General features: G+C 45.7%; 1 protein-coding gene across 19 annotated transcripts in view; it reads right to left on the reverse strand.

Annotated features, from left to right (window-relative positions):
* Positions 1 to 17,612, reverse strand: part of TNS1 (tensin 1) — a 1,878,049-nt gene that overhangs the window by 134,639 nt on the left and 1,725,798 nt on the right. For all 19 annotated transcript variants that reach the window (XM_085649989.1, XM_085649997.1, XM_085649992.1 and 16 more), the window contains one exon: positions 649 to 2,439. In XM_085649989.1, coding sequence (XP_085506115.1) covers positions 649 to 2,439 — 1,791 coding nt within the window. The remainder of the gene's footprint in view (positions 1 to 648; positions 2,440 to 17,612) is intronic.

The raw sequence follows: 17,612 nt of genomic DNA on the forward strand, positions 1-17,612 counted from the left end.
GATCGTGCATTCTCCAACAGCTGGCACACAGTACCCAACAGGACTTTCTGCCATAAAGCAAACAGAATTGATCCCGCTGGTGTCAGCAACCCCCAAAGTCCAGATGTTGAGCGCTCCTGCGCCTATAATGAACCGTTGACTCTCTGCCACCTTAGAATTGTAAAAAAGGTGCGATATATTATCAAGACAGCAGTGCATTATTTGTTTGTCCTGAAGATGATGCCCTATATTTAATGTGGCATCGAAACGTCGCCGACACCCAAACACCCTATGCACTAGACTCAAGCTATAACACATTGTGCAACGGTGTTAAATGATTAATGTGTGTCTGTCTATACTGAGAACAACTGTACAGACCCATTTTGGCTTGCCTTTTGGCCACTTCTGTGTTCATTGTTCTGTCTTGTGTTCTGTTGGTCACGGCTGTGCCCACTTGTCATTTGAATATTTTATTTGATACTACTTTTGAAAAATACTATGAAAATAAATTCTTGTCCGGCTGGACAAAAGACATACATTCTATTCTAAGTGTATGATTATCTATCACACTGTATTCCTCCTGAATAGGGACCACTGTTCTCTATAACATATAGTTGGAAATAGAGAGCGTGACCAAGAGACACCCCCTCACACACACATGAGCCATACCTGCCACTCGATGTGCCACGATACCCTCCAGGTGGTAGTTGTCATCTTCCGGCTCTGTCGATGGAGCTTCCACCGGCTCAGGACCTTTCTGAGGAAACTGGGCTTGAGCGTGAAGGGTGGGGGAAGGGGAGGAAGTAATGATGGATTGCTGTGGTCCTGCAGGGGTGAACATTGTTGCTGGGGGCACGGGAGACGAGGACGGTGGGGTTTGACCAAAGCTGTAGCTCCTCGTTGGGGCTGCGACAGTATGCTGTTGCGTTGGGTAGCTGTACGGTGAGTAGGATCCCCCTGTTTCTGCCTCTCTGTAGTCCTGAATGATGGGCTCTGGTTCTCCTAGGCTTCTGGTGGTCTGCCCCATCGTCCGGAGCGTGTATGATTTCGGGGCCGCCTGGTCTGGTGTCCCAATAGACTGGGCAGGTGAAGTGCTGTAGTTCTGCATTGGACTCGGAGGGGAGGCTACATACACATTGCCAGGTCTCTGCTGTGCTGCTTGCAGAGTGGGTTGACTATAGATGTTTAGGGCTGGCTGGGCAGAGAGTGACGTCGCAACTGGCATGTGCTTTTCCTCTCTCGTGGCTGCTGGGACACTCTGAGACTTGTGCATCTGCGAGAAGGACGGATCAAGGTCGAGCATCAACATGTTAAGTGCTTCGATCGACTGCTCGATCTCCTGTTGGGAGGCAGTCTGGGGGAACTCGGGGATGCTTTGACTCTGAGACATGGACTGCACAGTACTCGGCTGCGGGCTCGGACTGGGACTTTGACTCTCAGTAGACCTATCTTGTTGGCGGGAAGAGGGCCTGCTGCCTGTGCCAACGCCACCCTGCCAAGAATTGAGTCCCCGCTGCACGGCTTCACGGCTACTACCACTTCGTGCTGGTGCCTGTGGCAGCAATGGAGGAACCCGCTCAAACATGGCAGGCTCTGGCGTCGAGAAGGACTGGGAGCGGTACATCCCATTGGGGTCAAAGTAATATAAGTGCTGCTGCATAGAAGCTGGCTGCGGAAGTTGCCCCCAGCTGGGTGCTTGGTAGTTTCCCTGGTATGTTGTGAGGTTCTCCTGGGCAGACAGGGAAGGTCTCATTTGACCACCTGCCTCTTGACTGTGCCGAGGAGACATGTTCCTCAAGGTATTCTGGTTACTGTAATGGTATCCACCATTAATGACCGCCTCAGCGTCATAAAGTCGATCCTTGTGCAACTTATCCATCCCATTGAAACTGGATGTGCCATTGTGCAATGAAGACATGTTCTCCATTCTGTGCGGTTCCTGGTAGCTCAGTTCATTCACGTGGTTGGTGCCATCAAACGAGGACAGCGTGCCCAGGCTGCCAACACTGTGCATGTCCTGGTTGGGCAGGTCATCGTCCAAGATGTCAGTTTCCCTCTCGGCAGGGACCATGGTGGTGCCACCATTCATGTGTACTTGTGCAGGTACCACATGAAGCACTGCTCCCACGCCGGCAGACCCGGCATTATGGTTATGCATCTGCGCCTCTGTCTCCAAGCCAAACCCGCTCAGGAGTCGCTCAAGCTCCCGCTTCTCCTCTGGGGTCAGGATTTGGTTGGCGGCTGCAATGGCCGCTTGTTCATCGGTCTTGTCAGTCTTGGTGGAAGCGGTGGAGTTGCCTGAGTCGCTGCTCACCGACAGCGTATGTTCAATGTGGTTGGGTGTGGCGGAGAGAGGGATGCCGTTGGCGTTGACGGTAGTGGTGCTGCCGTGCGTGGAGTCTTTCTTCTTCACCTTGGCATACAGACTGCCATCCAGCGGTCCTTGGGTATGCACAACTTCTGCAGAGAGAGGAAACAGTGAAACATTAGACGCGCTCTTTATACTGGCAACAAGGACAGGCTAAAAGCATCCATTAATCATCAGCAATATTAATATCTTATGTGTTTAGCAATGCTTATCAACAGCTTGAGACGAAAACATCGCAGCACTGCCAAGCCGGAATGCCTTTTGAAATTAGCCACTAAGCATCATTTTGATCGAAGTCTACCCCCCACACACCCTCCCGTCTCTCCTTCGCCTCCCCTGGGCACTGACTGTGCTAAAATAAAGCTCCTCTGCTTAGGTGCAAAGTGCAAATTAATCTTCTCCAATGTTCCGGCACATGAGATGCTACCATGGTGTCAGGCGCAAATGGCCAATGAGGATGGAAAGTGGCTGTGATAGGTGGACCTGTGTCAAAGCTAATGATCATTCTGGAAGGAGACGTCCAATAGGCTTCAAAGTTACATTAATTATTTACTATAAAGCAAAATCTATTCCTCACAGTAGGATAAGATTTATGGTTCGCAGGAAGATTAAATTTAACAAGAGCGTCAATGTGGCTAATAGACAAAGAGAAGAAGGGAAAGAAGACGTTTTACTGAAGGAATCTACCTTTAAATATGGAATCCAGCAGAGAAGACAGACACAGCTTGGTCTGCCTCACAATGTCACTGGTCAGTGAGAGAAGGTGGTTCCCTCAGGATCTAATGGAGTGTAGACTGCGTAAGACCTGGACTCTCTAAAGTCTGTGCTTAGGAATCACTATACCTATGTCCTCCAGTGCCGATGGCTCAGTGGAATAGACGGTTCATATGTTACGGCATTTTGACATTTCGACCCTTTAAGAAGAACTTCACAGGGTCATCACCAGAGCTGGTGTTGAGGAGCACGGAGGGAAAAACCCTTAGGGACCAAAGTAGTGTGACTGGTTAGTAGCCGTTGTGGACCAAGAGCAGCTGAAATCAGGTTAAACTCCATATTAGCTACGCACAAAACCCTTGGAACACTACAGCGTCTTGCAGTAGCAACATCCACTAAGAAAAAGAGGTTGGAAGACTACAGCCAAGTGTGAGAAGTCACATCAACGAGAACATGCATCATGCTATATGGGAGTTACAAACACATGCGAGAAGGTGTCCGGGCGGACAGAGACATTGCAAGATTTGTGCTTCTGTAGAGAACCATACGCTCTACACACCACCAGGTCCCAAGAGAACCATGTTTTTACACTGATATCTAGCCCTGGTTCCTAGGATTGTCGGGCTAGTCTCTCCTTTTAGACTAACATTGTCACTGAACAGAGAATATAGGCAACACCATTGTCTCCAATGCTATCTCACTCAACATTCTGCTTGGATAACCCCATTTCAGCATTCCAACAGGGTGTACATAACCAATTGTTAGAGTAAAAAGTGGTTTGAAAAAAAAAAAATCTCTATAATAATTGTCCACTTATTTTTTCCACCAAAAACCTCATCGCCGGCAGACTTCAGAAAGACACTCAAAACCTGGCTCTTCACCAGAGACACTGCGCCCAGATACCCCTTTGGGTTACAGTGTTGCGCTTTACAAATGCTGTTTGATTGATTGATTGATTGGTGTAAATTAAGACTTGGTTGTGAGCATCTCAGGATTTAAAGTGTCAGTCCTGTACCATATTTGCTGGAGCAACTTTGATGGGAGCCTGGAGCATCTTTCAGATGCTCGAGTGAAAATGAGTAACAGAGAGATGGGGATCGGTGATCTAGAGATGCACTTGTCATCTGCTGTGCTTCAGTGGAAGCATTTATGAAAATTATATAAAAAAAGGTGTATTGTCATAATTTAAAAAACAAAAATGTTTAAAGCAAAACCGATGGCGTGCACTTGGCATCTTTCTCGATTTAAAGGAAGAGGCTATTTCTACCATCGAGCCCTTGCCCCAAAATTGGCAAGGACTGGAGAGAGAACAGGAAGTTAACCCAGCTCTGCGGCAATTTGCCCCCAATGATAATATCCTAACAGTATTTCAAATAACTGTCAATAAATAAGGACTGAACCAATAAGGGCTCAAGGTCCATCAATATGAAAACCATAAAGGTTTATTAAAATATTAAAGTGCAAAACTCAAAGGAAAAATACAGTTAGTCCAAATAAACCCGTCATAAGGCTCGGAAATCAATTGCCATAAATGCAGGATGAGCAAAGTCTGGAAATAGACTGAGTCCAAAGTGTGCAGCAAATCAGTCGATAGAAAACCAGGCAGAATCCCTAAAGACAGAAAAGTGTCGCAAAAATCCTCAAATCCATGGCTTTTTGTAAGAAATTTCACATTAGACCCCATAGAGTCCGCATAAGGTGAACAGATGCAACAACACATCAGCAAATCAAAGTACAGCCTTATAAACCATCATATACTACTATTATCATGGCACCAGCCCTAGATGAATAATACAATGCTCCAAAGCACGATGGAGGCGAAGGCTTATTGAGGCCTAGTCCGCCGTGCCAGGAAACACAGCTCTGCACATCACACCATTGGAATTGCAACTGGGCAATGTTCATATGAATAAGCAAAAATGATTTTTAACAGAAAACAGCTACAGCACAGGTGACTTGTCATTCATAAGTGTGGTATTTTTTATGAAGCGCCCTTAAACTGAATTAACGATAAGTGCTGTTATTACCCGGCTTTATGCCCTTGAACTAGGACTCTAGGCGAGGTCTGCGCGAGGTGTGCAAAACCCACGCCATTTGCAAATGTGCAATTGAGTGAGATTTCAGGAGAATTAAGTGAAATTATGGAGAACGGGCATTTGGTGCTAGATTATAGGATGAAATGTGTGAAAAACAGCAAAAAACACAAGCCCTACTAACAGCAGCCTCTCGCCTTCTGGTCGTCTGCATTGTTGCTGTGGTGAGTGCTCAATCTCTGACGCCAACGGTGGTGTTGTAACTCACTTTGGGGAATTTCGCATCACAAGCTTAATGAAAAATGACACAAGATTACATCAGTATAATGGAAATTTCACTCCGGCCTAAAATACACAACTGCTCACCCTGAAGCGTAACTAATGTGTCCTGTAAACCCCGTGTCTTCCTTATTCTGCTTTAACCGGTTAACCAGAAGTGTCCGCCTCGTGGGCAAGGACCACCTTTGGTGTCTGAAAGCATCACTTTTCTAACCTGTTGTACTTGTAGAAACTAAGGGGCAGATTTACATATATTTGTCTTTGGGGTTGAGTCACTTTTGTGATGCAGTCCTAACGCAAAATTCTTTTTGTTATTTACTGAGTTATGCACAGCCACTTTGCGTGGCTTTGCGTGGTTTAGCAAATACATTGCGCTGCCTTGCATTACCCTGCATTGGGAAGGCATGCCATCAGTGGGGCATGCCATTGGTGGGCCATGCCATCTGTGGGGCATGCCATCGGTGGGGCATGCCATCTGTGGGACATGCCATCTGTGGGACATGCCATCAATGGGGCATGCCATCTGTGGGGTATGCAATCAGTGGGGCATGCCATTGTTGGGCCATGCCATCTGTGGGGCATGCCATCGGTGGGGCATGGGCGTTTCTATGCATCCACCCATGGATTTTGGCGCATTCCCAGATTTACTAAGGCTTGTAAACCTGGGAGTGTATCAAAAAGCTATGCCGTCCTGATTGAGGTAGAGCATGAAGAAATATCCTTATTTCTCTTCGTACTTTCTTTCTTACTCATGTCTTGCATTTTGCAGCACACATAGAAAGAGAGAAATGCTGTTAAGGGTTGTTTTTGTGCAGGAAGGTGTCCCTTCTTGCACAAAAAGAATCCTGCCTGTAACGCATGCTCCCGCGCACTATGGTGCAAGGGTGCTTGGATTGGCACGAGGCAGCACGCAGTGCGCCAGTGTAAGGAGGCAGCAGAAATGACCCATATCTTAGTTGGCATGGCACATTTCTGCTTTTACTCAATACAGCGCAGCAAGTTGACTTGGTGCCTTGCGTGACATGTAAGTAAATCCGTCTCTCCATCTTTTGTGACCTGCAGGTTTCTGCGCGGGGATATGTCACCGTTTCGAAGGGCCAGGTCAGAGTCAGTCACATGTCAACAGTTTGTGACAGTATGATGCTTCACACAGGCTGATGGTGCGGGGCAGTGTTAGTCACATTACAGGCATAAATTAAATGTGATTGACTTGAACCCAAGCCTATGGTCCTTAAAAATAACATACCCTCTTGTTAGAAACTTTTAACATGTGAATGACTGTGTGTCTCTCTCAGCCTTTCAGGAGGCTTGTGTTGTTGGTAAATCTGTTTACCGGTTGGCCCAGCCTCCGCCTGCCCCCAAGCAAAAACATCTGGGTACTGTACACACAGCTTCAACACGTTTTGACAGGCAGAGTTGTAAAAGCTGGCTTCTGCAGGAGTGTATTTCTGTGATCTGTCAGTGAGATAGTTTGTAGCTCTGAGAATCGAAGGAAGGAGGACGCTGTTTACAGAAGGCGGCCTTTGATTGGACGAGCAAGGTAAGATGTTAAGGAACATTGCGTTCTGAGACCAGAGCTATAGACATTCCACAACCCTGTCCAGACTGTGACAGCTACTGTTTGCAGTGCACATTAAGAAAATGGGAAATGAAATGACGATGTGTGACAAGTAAAAGCAGTGAAAAATACACTCACTGCCACTGCCAGTGTTACCATCATGACGCATGCGCACAGGAGCATCTCTGCTGCAAGTATAAAGCAGAGAAAATCCGCAGGAGCAGCTGTGTTAGAGTTCTGCAGATTGCTGCAAGGGCTCGTCTGTAAAACTGAATACGTCAGCGAAGCTGGCGATATATTAAGGCCACTGTAGGCACCTACCTTAACGTTACACCAGATATGCCCACAAGAGGGCGACAAACTGCAAACATTTCCTAAAAAGAGCGATATTGCTAGTGGAAAGGAAGCAGGTACACAACAAGGCATCATTTTGCATGATGCCCAAACACCTCTGTAAGGGCATTCCATTTCGGTCATTCTGCACATTAGTGCGTGAGCTCTGTGGGTCGCTGCTCAGAAATGCAGGGTGGCTAACAGCACCTTGCATTTGCCAGACTGGACTATCATCAGCTTCCATCATAACTCCTGGTGCAGCCGAGTTAGTTAGCGCATGTGCTGTAAGCAGAACAATTTCTTCAAACAGCGGGTGCACAGCTGCCTTCTGCCCCTGTGTGGGCGTGGCTAAGAAACAAAATTTTCTGTCACTTTTTTCGGTCTTTCACCTTGCGGTAACTACATATAAAATGACACACCCCTTAAATTCAAATTAATAAGTTAATCAGTGGTAAATGCACTATCGTACATTATGAAACCTCTATCAGTTAATGCACCGCACCATATCCTGGTTGGTGCAGTGGGGAATAGTGACTTGTGTATGTTTAGTGCTACAAGGTCCCAGTCCATGACAGAAAGCACTGTGAACATATGTTATTATTTTGAACTTGCAATGCACACAGTCACACCGGCTGCCAAGCTCCCTTTACATGTGCAGCTTGACCAGTTGTGCACATTTACTTTCTTTTCGGGCAGCAGGCGCTCCGGCAAAAAGCTGTTTAGCTGTCTGCCCGTCTTTGGTTTCACAGCACAGGCGACTCCCTGCCTTACACTTCAGCTGAAGCATTTCAACTCTCGGAATAGACCGTTCCGGGACGGTTGTCTTTTGATGAAAATTAGGGGAACGGTTTTCCTAAAATTAAAAAAGTATGGGCATGTTGGGCCCCTCAGAACCCCCTCTTTAACCACTGGCTCTGGCACAGAATTGAGTCATGGTAGAGGCCATGGAGTTTGGACAGGACCACCTTGTCCTTCAAGAGGCTTGAAAACATCAAAATAGAGGCTCAAAATGACACCTCTGATATTGGTGTCTTGTAGCACACCCACTGTGTGCTATGCACTCTCCTAGACAAGCAACCTTAGGCCTTATCACAATAAGCTTCATTGGTGCATAACCAAGCGCATGGTTTATGCGCCCGCAGTGCGAAAAATGAATTGATGTAAACTAAATATTTCCTGTTAGTGCTTTATTTTCAGATACAACTGCTTGTTAACAGTGAGCATGGCTTGCCTCTATTTGCTTCTGTGCTGTGCTGTCTGGAAATAAACCTCTAACTCACTTCATGCACAGCAGCCGAATAAAACAGGCACTGGGCTCTGCGCTGCAGCAGCACAGCCCATCATGATACGCCACGGCTGGACTGGGTGGCTACAAGAGACAGCGCGTCTTATATACAGTTACAGCGCACAGGGCCTGTCGCGCTGCATCATTTTGTGTGCTTGCACAAGCTGCTGCTGTGCGCCTTTGGTAAAACAGTACGCGGTGTTTTAGTTAATCAGTAGGTGGCTGTTTGCTGTTAGTAAAGAGATTTATTCTTTTTTTAAGCCTATGTTTTGGAGGTTTTCCTGCAAGCACAGGGTGGCTTTCACAGCTGTGGTTGGAATGTTCAAATAACAAAGGGAGAGAGTTGAATACAAGGTTTCGGTGATTTTTGTAAAGTTCATCGTTTGTTTATAGCTATAAATGTATCCTCTGGTGAGGCGGCATCTGTTACATGCAGTAACCGCTCATTATGGCCCTTTGTTGACGTTAGATCTGTGGATTTGGAGGAAAGCAGCCCCTCCTATGTACGGCCTTAAAATACCGAGGAAATGCAAGCGCTGCACGGAGAACTGGAAGTGGGAAACAGGACACTAGGTGATTTTTTAAACATACCTCATGCACCTTCCTGCACGAAAGCAATCCTGAGAGGTTATTTTTTTTCTCCATATGTGCTGTAGAATGTATCACGCATGGAGAGAAAAACGAGGAGAAATATAGATATTTCTCCTCGTTACGCCTCTCCTGGAAAGGTGTATCTTTTTGGCGTATTCCCAAGTTTTCCAGTTCTGGTAAATCTGGGAATGCATTGAAAACCATGGGAGTTGTGTGGGAACACCCATGTAACGCCCATCAAATGCCATCCCAGGGCAGAGTAACACAAAGCAGTGATTTGTGCTGTGTTGCCTTACTCCAAATTTATGAGGCCACTCCGGGCCACACAAAGTGGCCTGCGTGGCTTTATTAATCTCTTTTTTGGGTTGCGTCATGTGGCCACCTCATTGCATGGTGCAAGTGTGACGCATCCGGGCTCATAAATAGGCCCCACAGTGTTCTACAAATGCACTGGAGTTACACATACACCGCAAGAACGCGATACACACTGCCACTGCAGTGACACTGCTCACAAGGCAGATGTGTTCACTTTTGTGGAACTGCACTGCCCCATAACGGGTCATTAGCTACACTGGGAACACTATGCTTCACACTACGTATGTAGTACCCACAATGTGCACTCACCATTGCTCTACTCACACTTCACACACGGAGTAAGGCACAGTGTAATTACAAGGCAAACACTGATCATTGAGTCTCCCACTGCACCACTGCGCTAGTGCACTTTCACCGTGCACAAACAGTGTGTCACACAATCTTGAACCATATTCACGGTACTCCCTCCAATGGCTATGCTTCAGTTATTTTATAGACACTGCAATAGAAGAAACTGGAAGTGGGAAAGCAGGACAGTAAATATGCACAGCGTCCATCCAGGTGCTACCGCTGGCTATGCCGTGCCCTCTCCCCACCGGGGTACACCTGAAGAGTAAATCAGTGTAATGGGGCCGTGACGTACATCTGCATGGCAGCCATAACTTCTGCTCGAGTGATGCCCTGTTCCATCAGGCTGCCCACTGTGGTCGTGTGGTGGAGTCATGGCGCATAGCTGGGATTTGTCGCATGCTCAGTAGAGCAGAAGGATCTCCTAAACCTTGGCGACATGACCGATAAACCCATAGGCGTCTTCAGGATCTCTCATGACTGGAGGAGCCCACGAGTCCTAGATACAGGGGTGGCATGAATCCCTGTTCCATGAGATCTCCTTACAGAGAGCCAGGAATGGAACCCCTGAGAGCCCTAAGGCCCAGGGTACGAACATCTGAGGGAGTGGGAGAAACTACCATACGCAGTGAGCTGAAGCAGCCCAGCGACCCCTGCTTGCCCCTTTACCTACCTGGTCTCTAACCTCAACCTCAGAAGGTGCATAGTGACAGCTCATTCTGAAGTAGGAGGCGCCTACGACCCAGTAGAAGAAAGGAACTTAGGGGCATATTATCAAGGTCCGGCGATAAGTATCGCAAAGCGCGCTTAGCGCTTGCATATTTATCGCCGGCTATCTCTGGAATTTATCGCCCGGTTAGCGCGTAATTAACAACGCACATCGCTGAGGCGATAAAAATTCCAGAGATGGTGGGGATATCGCCGTTTTCCATGGTGGAAAACGGCGATATCCTAGATGATAGGGCCTGTGGTCTTAGCCACACAATCCACCCCCCATGTTAAGTATGCCTCAGTCAGGAATTTAACAAACGTTAAGGCATACTTAACGCGATTTTAAAAAAATCGCTAACCTTCCTTGATAATATCGCGAAGCTGCCTTCGCGATATTTTCCCTGGTTCGTTTCACAGCCACGCCTACTTTGCATCTCGTTAGCAATGCAAAGTTAGGCGTTCTGGAAACGGGGGCTAAGTCAGCAAAACACGCGATAGAGTGTCTTTGCTGATAAGGTAGTTCAATTATCGCCGCTTTTCGCCCAAAAACGGACGCAAAAGTGGCGGTAATTTCATAGCGCCGCCTTGATGATATGCCCCAAAATGCTTCATCCATGGGTTTTGGGTGCCTGGTTTTACCCTGAACTATTTATCTGCTGATAGGGACACTGTTCAGTACCCTATGGCCACCAACGTTTACGTCACGGAGAAAGTGTAGAATCTGCACTGTTGTCTGTTGTCTGTCAGATGTAAAGGGCTCACCCTGTCCCGGTTCTCTTCTTTTGCCTACTGGTGCCTGTGAGTGGTCTTCTCCCACCGTAAATACTTGCTACCAGGCAGCCATGACAGAAAAAGAACCGGAGGGGGCACTCACACATGACAGGGGGCAACCTGTGACGTGCTCCATGTCTTTCTATAGGGACAACGTGGAGTGGTTATTGAACTACAGATGCTCATGTCAGTCACCTTACTCTGACGCACTTCCGGCAGGATTAAGACTCATTGACAATCATCTGGACAAGCTCTGGAAACCTGTCCCTTTCCATCACTGTAATCACGTGACAGGCGGGAACGGGTGCGTAGCAGTGGATTCCAACGAGGGCGGCAGCTTCTATCCTAAATCCGCTCTACAATGCGTCATGGGTAGCACAGTCACCAGTTCGCGAATTCATGTTTGAAGAACACCTTTGAACCTGGGGGGTCAAACGCCACCTCACACGCTTCGAACCACACACTCGCAAAGGGTGCTGGGAATCTGATCTAACAGCAGCATTTCTTGGCCTCCTCAGAGTACGAAGTGCTAAATAAAACGTTAGAATACAATACCAAAGGTATCATGTAGCTACTCTACAGATGCACTTGTGTAACTAGGGGCCAGATGTACGACCCTTTCATTTAGCGCCAGGCGCTAAATGAAACGTACAACAGTGTTACTACACTGTTTTGCAATTCCCAATGGGGTCGCAAATTACAAGGCTCATTAATATTAATGAGTCACTTGTAATTTGCGAGCCCATTGGGAATGGTGGCCTGCTGGGCTCGGCAGACCACCATGTCCGAGACTGCTTTTTAATAAAGCAGTTTTTTTTTTTTAATGCTGCCCGTTTTCAAAACGGGATGCAATTAGAAAAAAAAATGAAACGTTTCTTTTTTTTTTTTTAAGGGCAGGCAGTGGTCCCAGTGCCTGCCTTTCAGAAATATTTTTAGAGGCAGTCACAAAGTGGAAGGGGTCCCTAAAATTGTGACTGCATTGCCACCCTTGAGGGTGGTAATTTGCGAGTGTTTTGTGACCGCAATTGCGGTCACAAAACATTCACACATAGCATTGCAGACGCAATTAGGAAGGGAACGTCCCTTCCTAATAGCAACTCGCAATTCCTAAATATCGAGTCGCAAATAAATTGCGACTCGCTATTTAGGAATTGTACACGGCCAACAATGAATTTGCATGCACAAACGGGTTTGCAAACCCGTTTGCGCATGCAAAATCACGTCGTACATCTGGCTCTAAGTCTTTTAAGGATGGGCTATAGAGGCTGGGCGAGTTTAAAACGTCTACCAAAATTATCCCAACTTCACAAAGGTTCAAAAGTCTTACGCTTGCCCAGTTTGTGGAGAAATCAAGACTTCTCTAACAACGTATGGTGCAAATAGTAAAGTATGTAAAGATTTGCTACTGTGCATAACATCTGATTTGGTTTGGCTTTTTCCCATTAGAATGTCGTGGACTGATGCATGACTTTATCTGTAAGTTGTGGTGCACACAGAAAGGCAATGCACCATGCATCTGCAGTTGTGAATAAGAAAACGCCAATATCTAAAATTCCAGAAAATTTGTCAATAACTTTGTAATTTTTGCTGGGCTTGAGAACAGAGAAAACGTTATCTCACAATTAGGCGAAGAATTCCATTTTCCACAGCGGGGGTGAAATTGTACAACTTCAGAACTCATACAAAAGGCAAAAATTTGGAAATAAGCATACCTTTGCTGCCAAAAAATGTATCTTTTTACACTCCTATTAAAAATTAAAAACATATGTTCAGCTACAGTGGAGTTACACTCAAATTGTCTGATAATGGTGCACTGGAATTACTGCAGCATCACCGCTAGCCAGTTGTATTGATAATACCTTGCATTGTATGACTGTACTGGAGCACTGCTGGAATTATAACTGCTAACAAAGGCCCTGACAGTTGTGTTGAATGTACCTTCTGTTGTATGGCTGTACTGGAGCACTGCTGGAATTATAACTCGAGAGCGCTTCTCTCTCTAACTTTCCTCGGACCCCCAGTTGATCTCAGTATATGGTGAGCCGCCGTGCTCTGTGCCACCCTTATCAATAATGACCTCACCCTTATCAATAATGACCTCACCCATACCAAAATGGCTCCGATAGTACGACCTTCTACTCTTCATTCCGATCTGTGCCCTTTAGTTCAATGGTCACCATCACCAATGCTCAACAGTGACGTCTGTTGCTCTGTTCTGCAAAGCAACCGTGACCCCTGACCCCAGGACAGCGTTACAACCTCTCCACGCTCCTACCTCTCTCCTACATAGTAGAGATACTATGCTTCTACAACATCCGGCTTCCAAAAAGGAATTCACAATGTAACAATCCTTTTCAAGGAGTGCTACTAAAACTTGGAACAGTCTCCTCTGTGCTTCCAACCCATCCCATCTCTGGCTCCTGCGCGGAGAGCTCTTCTCCTCCAAAGACACTCTCATTCCAGCGCCAGCTAACTCCCTGCTTTCACTTAATTGTCTCCTTAATTCACCCCAACGCCTTGCAGCCTCAGGATATGTGCCTTGGTAATATGTGTTTATTGTGCAGGTATAGGTACTGTCATGACAACTAAGTTCTTGTGCGAGCATGCGCAGAGCTCCTCGTGGTTTCATGGCGAACACCCCAATGCCACAACATGTATTCCTAGAAAACTCGGGGCATATTATCAAGGGCCTTATCTCCGCTTTTTTGGCTTTTAAAGCCAAAAGAGCGGAGATAATCTTTTCACCCTATTTGCAAGCCGGTGCTAACATGCATAGCACATGTTATCAGCCGTTTTGCCGATGCCTTGCTTTGCATCTCTAATGAGATGCAAAGTGGGCGTCACTGGGCGTACCCGACGGACTACCTTGTAAATTATCGCTAAAAACACATTGCGATATTTACAAGGTGGCCCTCAGGATTTTAGCAGACGTTAGGTTTTGGCGAAAACCGCGGTTATCGCCGAAAACTAACGTCTGTAAAATCCTGACTGTTGTATGTTGACAATGGGAGGTGGATTGATGTGTTATAACCACAGGGTCGTATCATCAAGCATATCGCCGTTTTGCAGGGATCATCGCTGGAAAACCAGCGATGTTCCCTGCAAAACGGCGATTTCCCCGCTATCGCTGGATTATATATCGCCCTTGAGTTATGCGTTAATGATAATGCGCTAACTCGGCGATTTAATTCAGCGATAGCCGGCGTTCGGGAAATCAGCGCTAGGCGCGCTTAGCGATAATTATCGCCCCTCGTTGTTTGGGACTTCGGCATGTCTGTTCTATTTTGTTTGAGTTGTAATTCATAAGATTGCAAAGATGACGTACATCTGACAGAATAACCTGCGTGGCCTCACTGGGAGTCCAGCCCGAGACGCTCCAGATTGCACACATATTCCTAATGCGTATTCATGAACCCACTGAGTTTTCCAACTAACCTAACAGACTCATCGTATAGTGAGTGAGGCAGACAACCGAGGAAGGGTTCTGTGGAGTATTAAAGAGTCTGCTTACTAGAAGGCCCCCCAGGCGAACCCCCTGTTTCTGTCATATGTGCTGCTCTGGAAAACATACATTTCAAGTCCAGGGTACACTGCTTGGAACATTCCCTTTTGTAGGTCTTGGCTTGACAGTGCAGCTCTCTGCATCACCTACTGCTTATATTTTTAAACATACACAGACTGGTGTTTGGATCTGCACCGCGACACATTTTTCTCTCATGTAATTGAATGTTTGGTGTATCATTCCGCCTCCTGTGGAATTCGATTATATGGGGGACTATTTTACATCACAAACGTACACCAAGAAATCCCGCTTTAAATTATCTCTTAACTGAATGCAAGGAGACTTCTTCAGGGCAAACAAAAGATCTATTCTCGAACCGTTCGAGACTGCTGTAGGAAGAGCACGGGCTACCATGCCGCTCGGGTACTGAGTTGAGTGGAAGACTTAAAGAAGTTTTCGCCCCAGTATTTTACTAATTCACGAGTGTTACCGATAACACAGTCAGAGATACATATATCTTTTGGGTATTGTCCTATACTGACTGAAGGTCTCTACATAACGTTTTCTTAAATTGATGTAACTTCATGCAATAGATCTTTTGTTTGCCCTGAAGAAGTCTCCTTGCAGGAGACGAAACGCGTCGGCTATGGCTTTCTTGTGCTATCAAGGCTGTGACATTCCATGCCTGTGAAAAGATCAAATAAAGGAAAGAATTGTTTTGAAAATCAATGTGACTTCTTGGAAATTCCTTTAAACATTATGGACTCTTTCTAAATAGTGCTGAACCCTTTTGCATGTATGTTCTGAAAGGACTTTTTCCTGATTGAGGAGCTCAGAGGGAAGTGTTCCTTGGTTCGTTGCACTATTCAAGTTTATGTTAAACGACACTATTCATTTGTCAGGTGCGGTAATACAGCCTTCACCCTTTTCCCTTTGTAGCTGTACTCGCAATTGAAGAACAGTCAGATCAAACCTCATTACCCTCTATCAATAACGATTACTATTTACTAAAAAGGCCAACCTGCTGAAAGGCGGGCCATCTACAATGTATGCTTTACATAACGTTTGACTCTTCTTCATCTGCAGTTATTGGTTTTCGGTCAAACAGATATAACCATTAATATTAAATACGAGTTGACAAATCCAATAGGCCTGGTTTTGGCTGTCAGACTTTTATCTTTATCAATTTGTTTTTTTTTTGGCATCCTTTTTGTAGAATTGTGTTGTTTGGTAGCTGCTGTGCCCTTTCCATTGTATAAAAAAAAAAGCCATTGGCTAAAAACAATCTTATTTTTGGTCTCTAAAGGCACACACTGCTGTGGTAGCCCCTGGAGCTAACAAACCAAACATCAAAAAAACGATTTTGGTCTTCAAAGAGCACACATTGGTAATGTGGTTCCTGGCACAGAAGGGAACTACTGTGTGTGTGAACGCGCTCTTTTTGAAAGAGGAAAATGCTGTCACTCACAGTGAAGCTAGCCAATGGCTGAAGTGGGCAGGGCAACTGACCCATGCTGCATGCTGTAGTGGGTGGGGGAACAAGGTCAATGACACAACAACAGACCAATGGATGAAGAGAGCGGGATGAGAAGTATCTCATCTACATCGATTGTGAGTAAAATCAAAAGGCGATCTCTTCCTATTCAACAACCGTAGATCTAGCGAGTACTCTCTTTTCTCTAGGTAGAGCCAGTGACAAGCCAAGCTGTAATGTATTATTTAGGCCAAAACTCAATGTTCCCCAGCCCAGTTGAAACGTGATGCACTTGTGCAACAGAACTCCTCCCACCCTTGTCGTGGGAACAGTCTCTCATTTCCCACGAGACCCATCAATCTTTGATTTCAGCGGCGAGGTGCTCTCTCCAAGACATGAGCTTTCGCATAGCAGATTGAAGGTGTCAGTAGAAAGCGCTACATGCACTGACCCATGGAGCTGTCTCAATGAGAATATAAAATAAAATAAAATATCCATGTTAATATAGTGTGTCAGAAAGGGGTTTGCTCTGTACAGCGTTCATGGACTTTGCTTCCACGCACCTTTCATCAAATTGTAAAATAAATGTTTACATTTTTATTCTTTATTTAACTTTACAATGTTTTTTTTTTATGCATTTGGAGGGAAAATCAACAAGACTAGTTTTTCGGAACAGTACCTGCAAATGCACGTTTTTGCTTATTTATTTTATGAAAAGTAATTGAAAGGCAGTAATGTTTTTGTTTTAAAATGTTCCCTGAAACTATTCAAATGAACGCTTTGCTTGAAAATGTACCTACAGAACAAAAGCCTGTGGGAGATTTCTGCAAGACATGCAAGAGAACAAGAGGTTTTACGTTTGGAAACAAACGTAAATGAGGTAACCAATTCTGTAGGCAGCGTTAACATTTCACACACCTGTCCCTGCTGTCACTTCCATGAACATACATGCATACATACATGTGCAGTGCTTCTGGGACTCTCCATACTCTATGACCCTTATTTAGAGAGCATTAGTTAGAAAAGCGCAAACTAGGGTTTAATTTACAACAGGAGGATCACAACACACTGTTAATATTTAAGCACGCGTGTTGCTGCATTGCAAACACAACACTACATGTGCATGGTGGGACTGCCACATTATAGCATGTCAAAGCCAAATGCAAACTCCACACACTTTTTAATACGGAAAGTTTCCCAAAACAATGAATCTGCACCTCAGTTCTCGTTAAACTTAGGGGCATATTATCAAGCCAGGCGATAAAATTATCGCTGCTTTAGCGGCAGAAAACTGCCGCTAAAACGGCGATAATGGGCTTGATAATATGCTCTATGGAATTCCAATTGAAGC

The sequence above is a fragment of the Triturus cristatus genome, chromosome 3_2, assembly GCF_964204655.1.
Source record: "Triturus cristatus chromosome 3_2, aTriCri1.1, whole genome shotgun sequence".
Classification (NCBI taxonomy): Eukaryota; Metazoa; Chordata; class Amphibia; order Caudata; family Salamandridae; genus Triturus; species Triturus cristatus.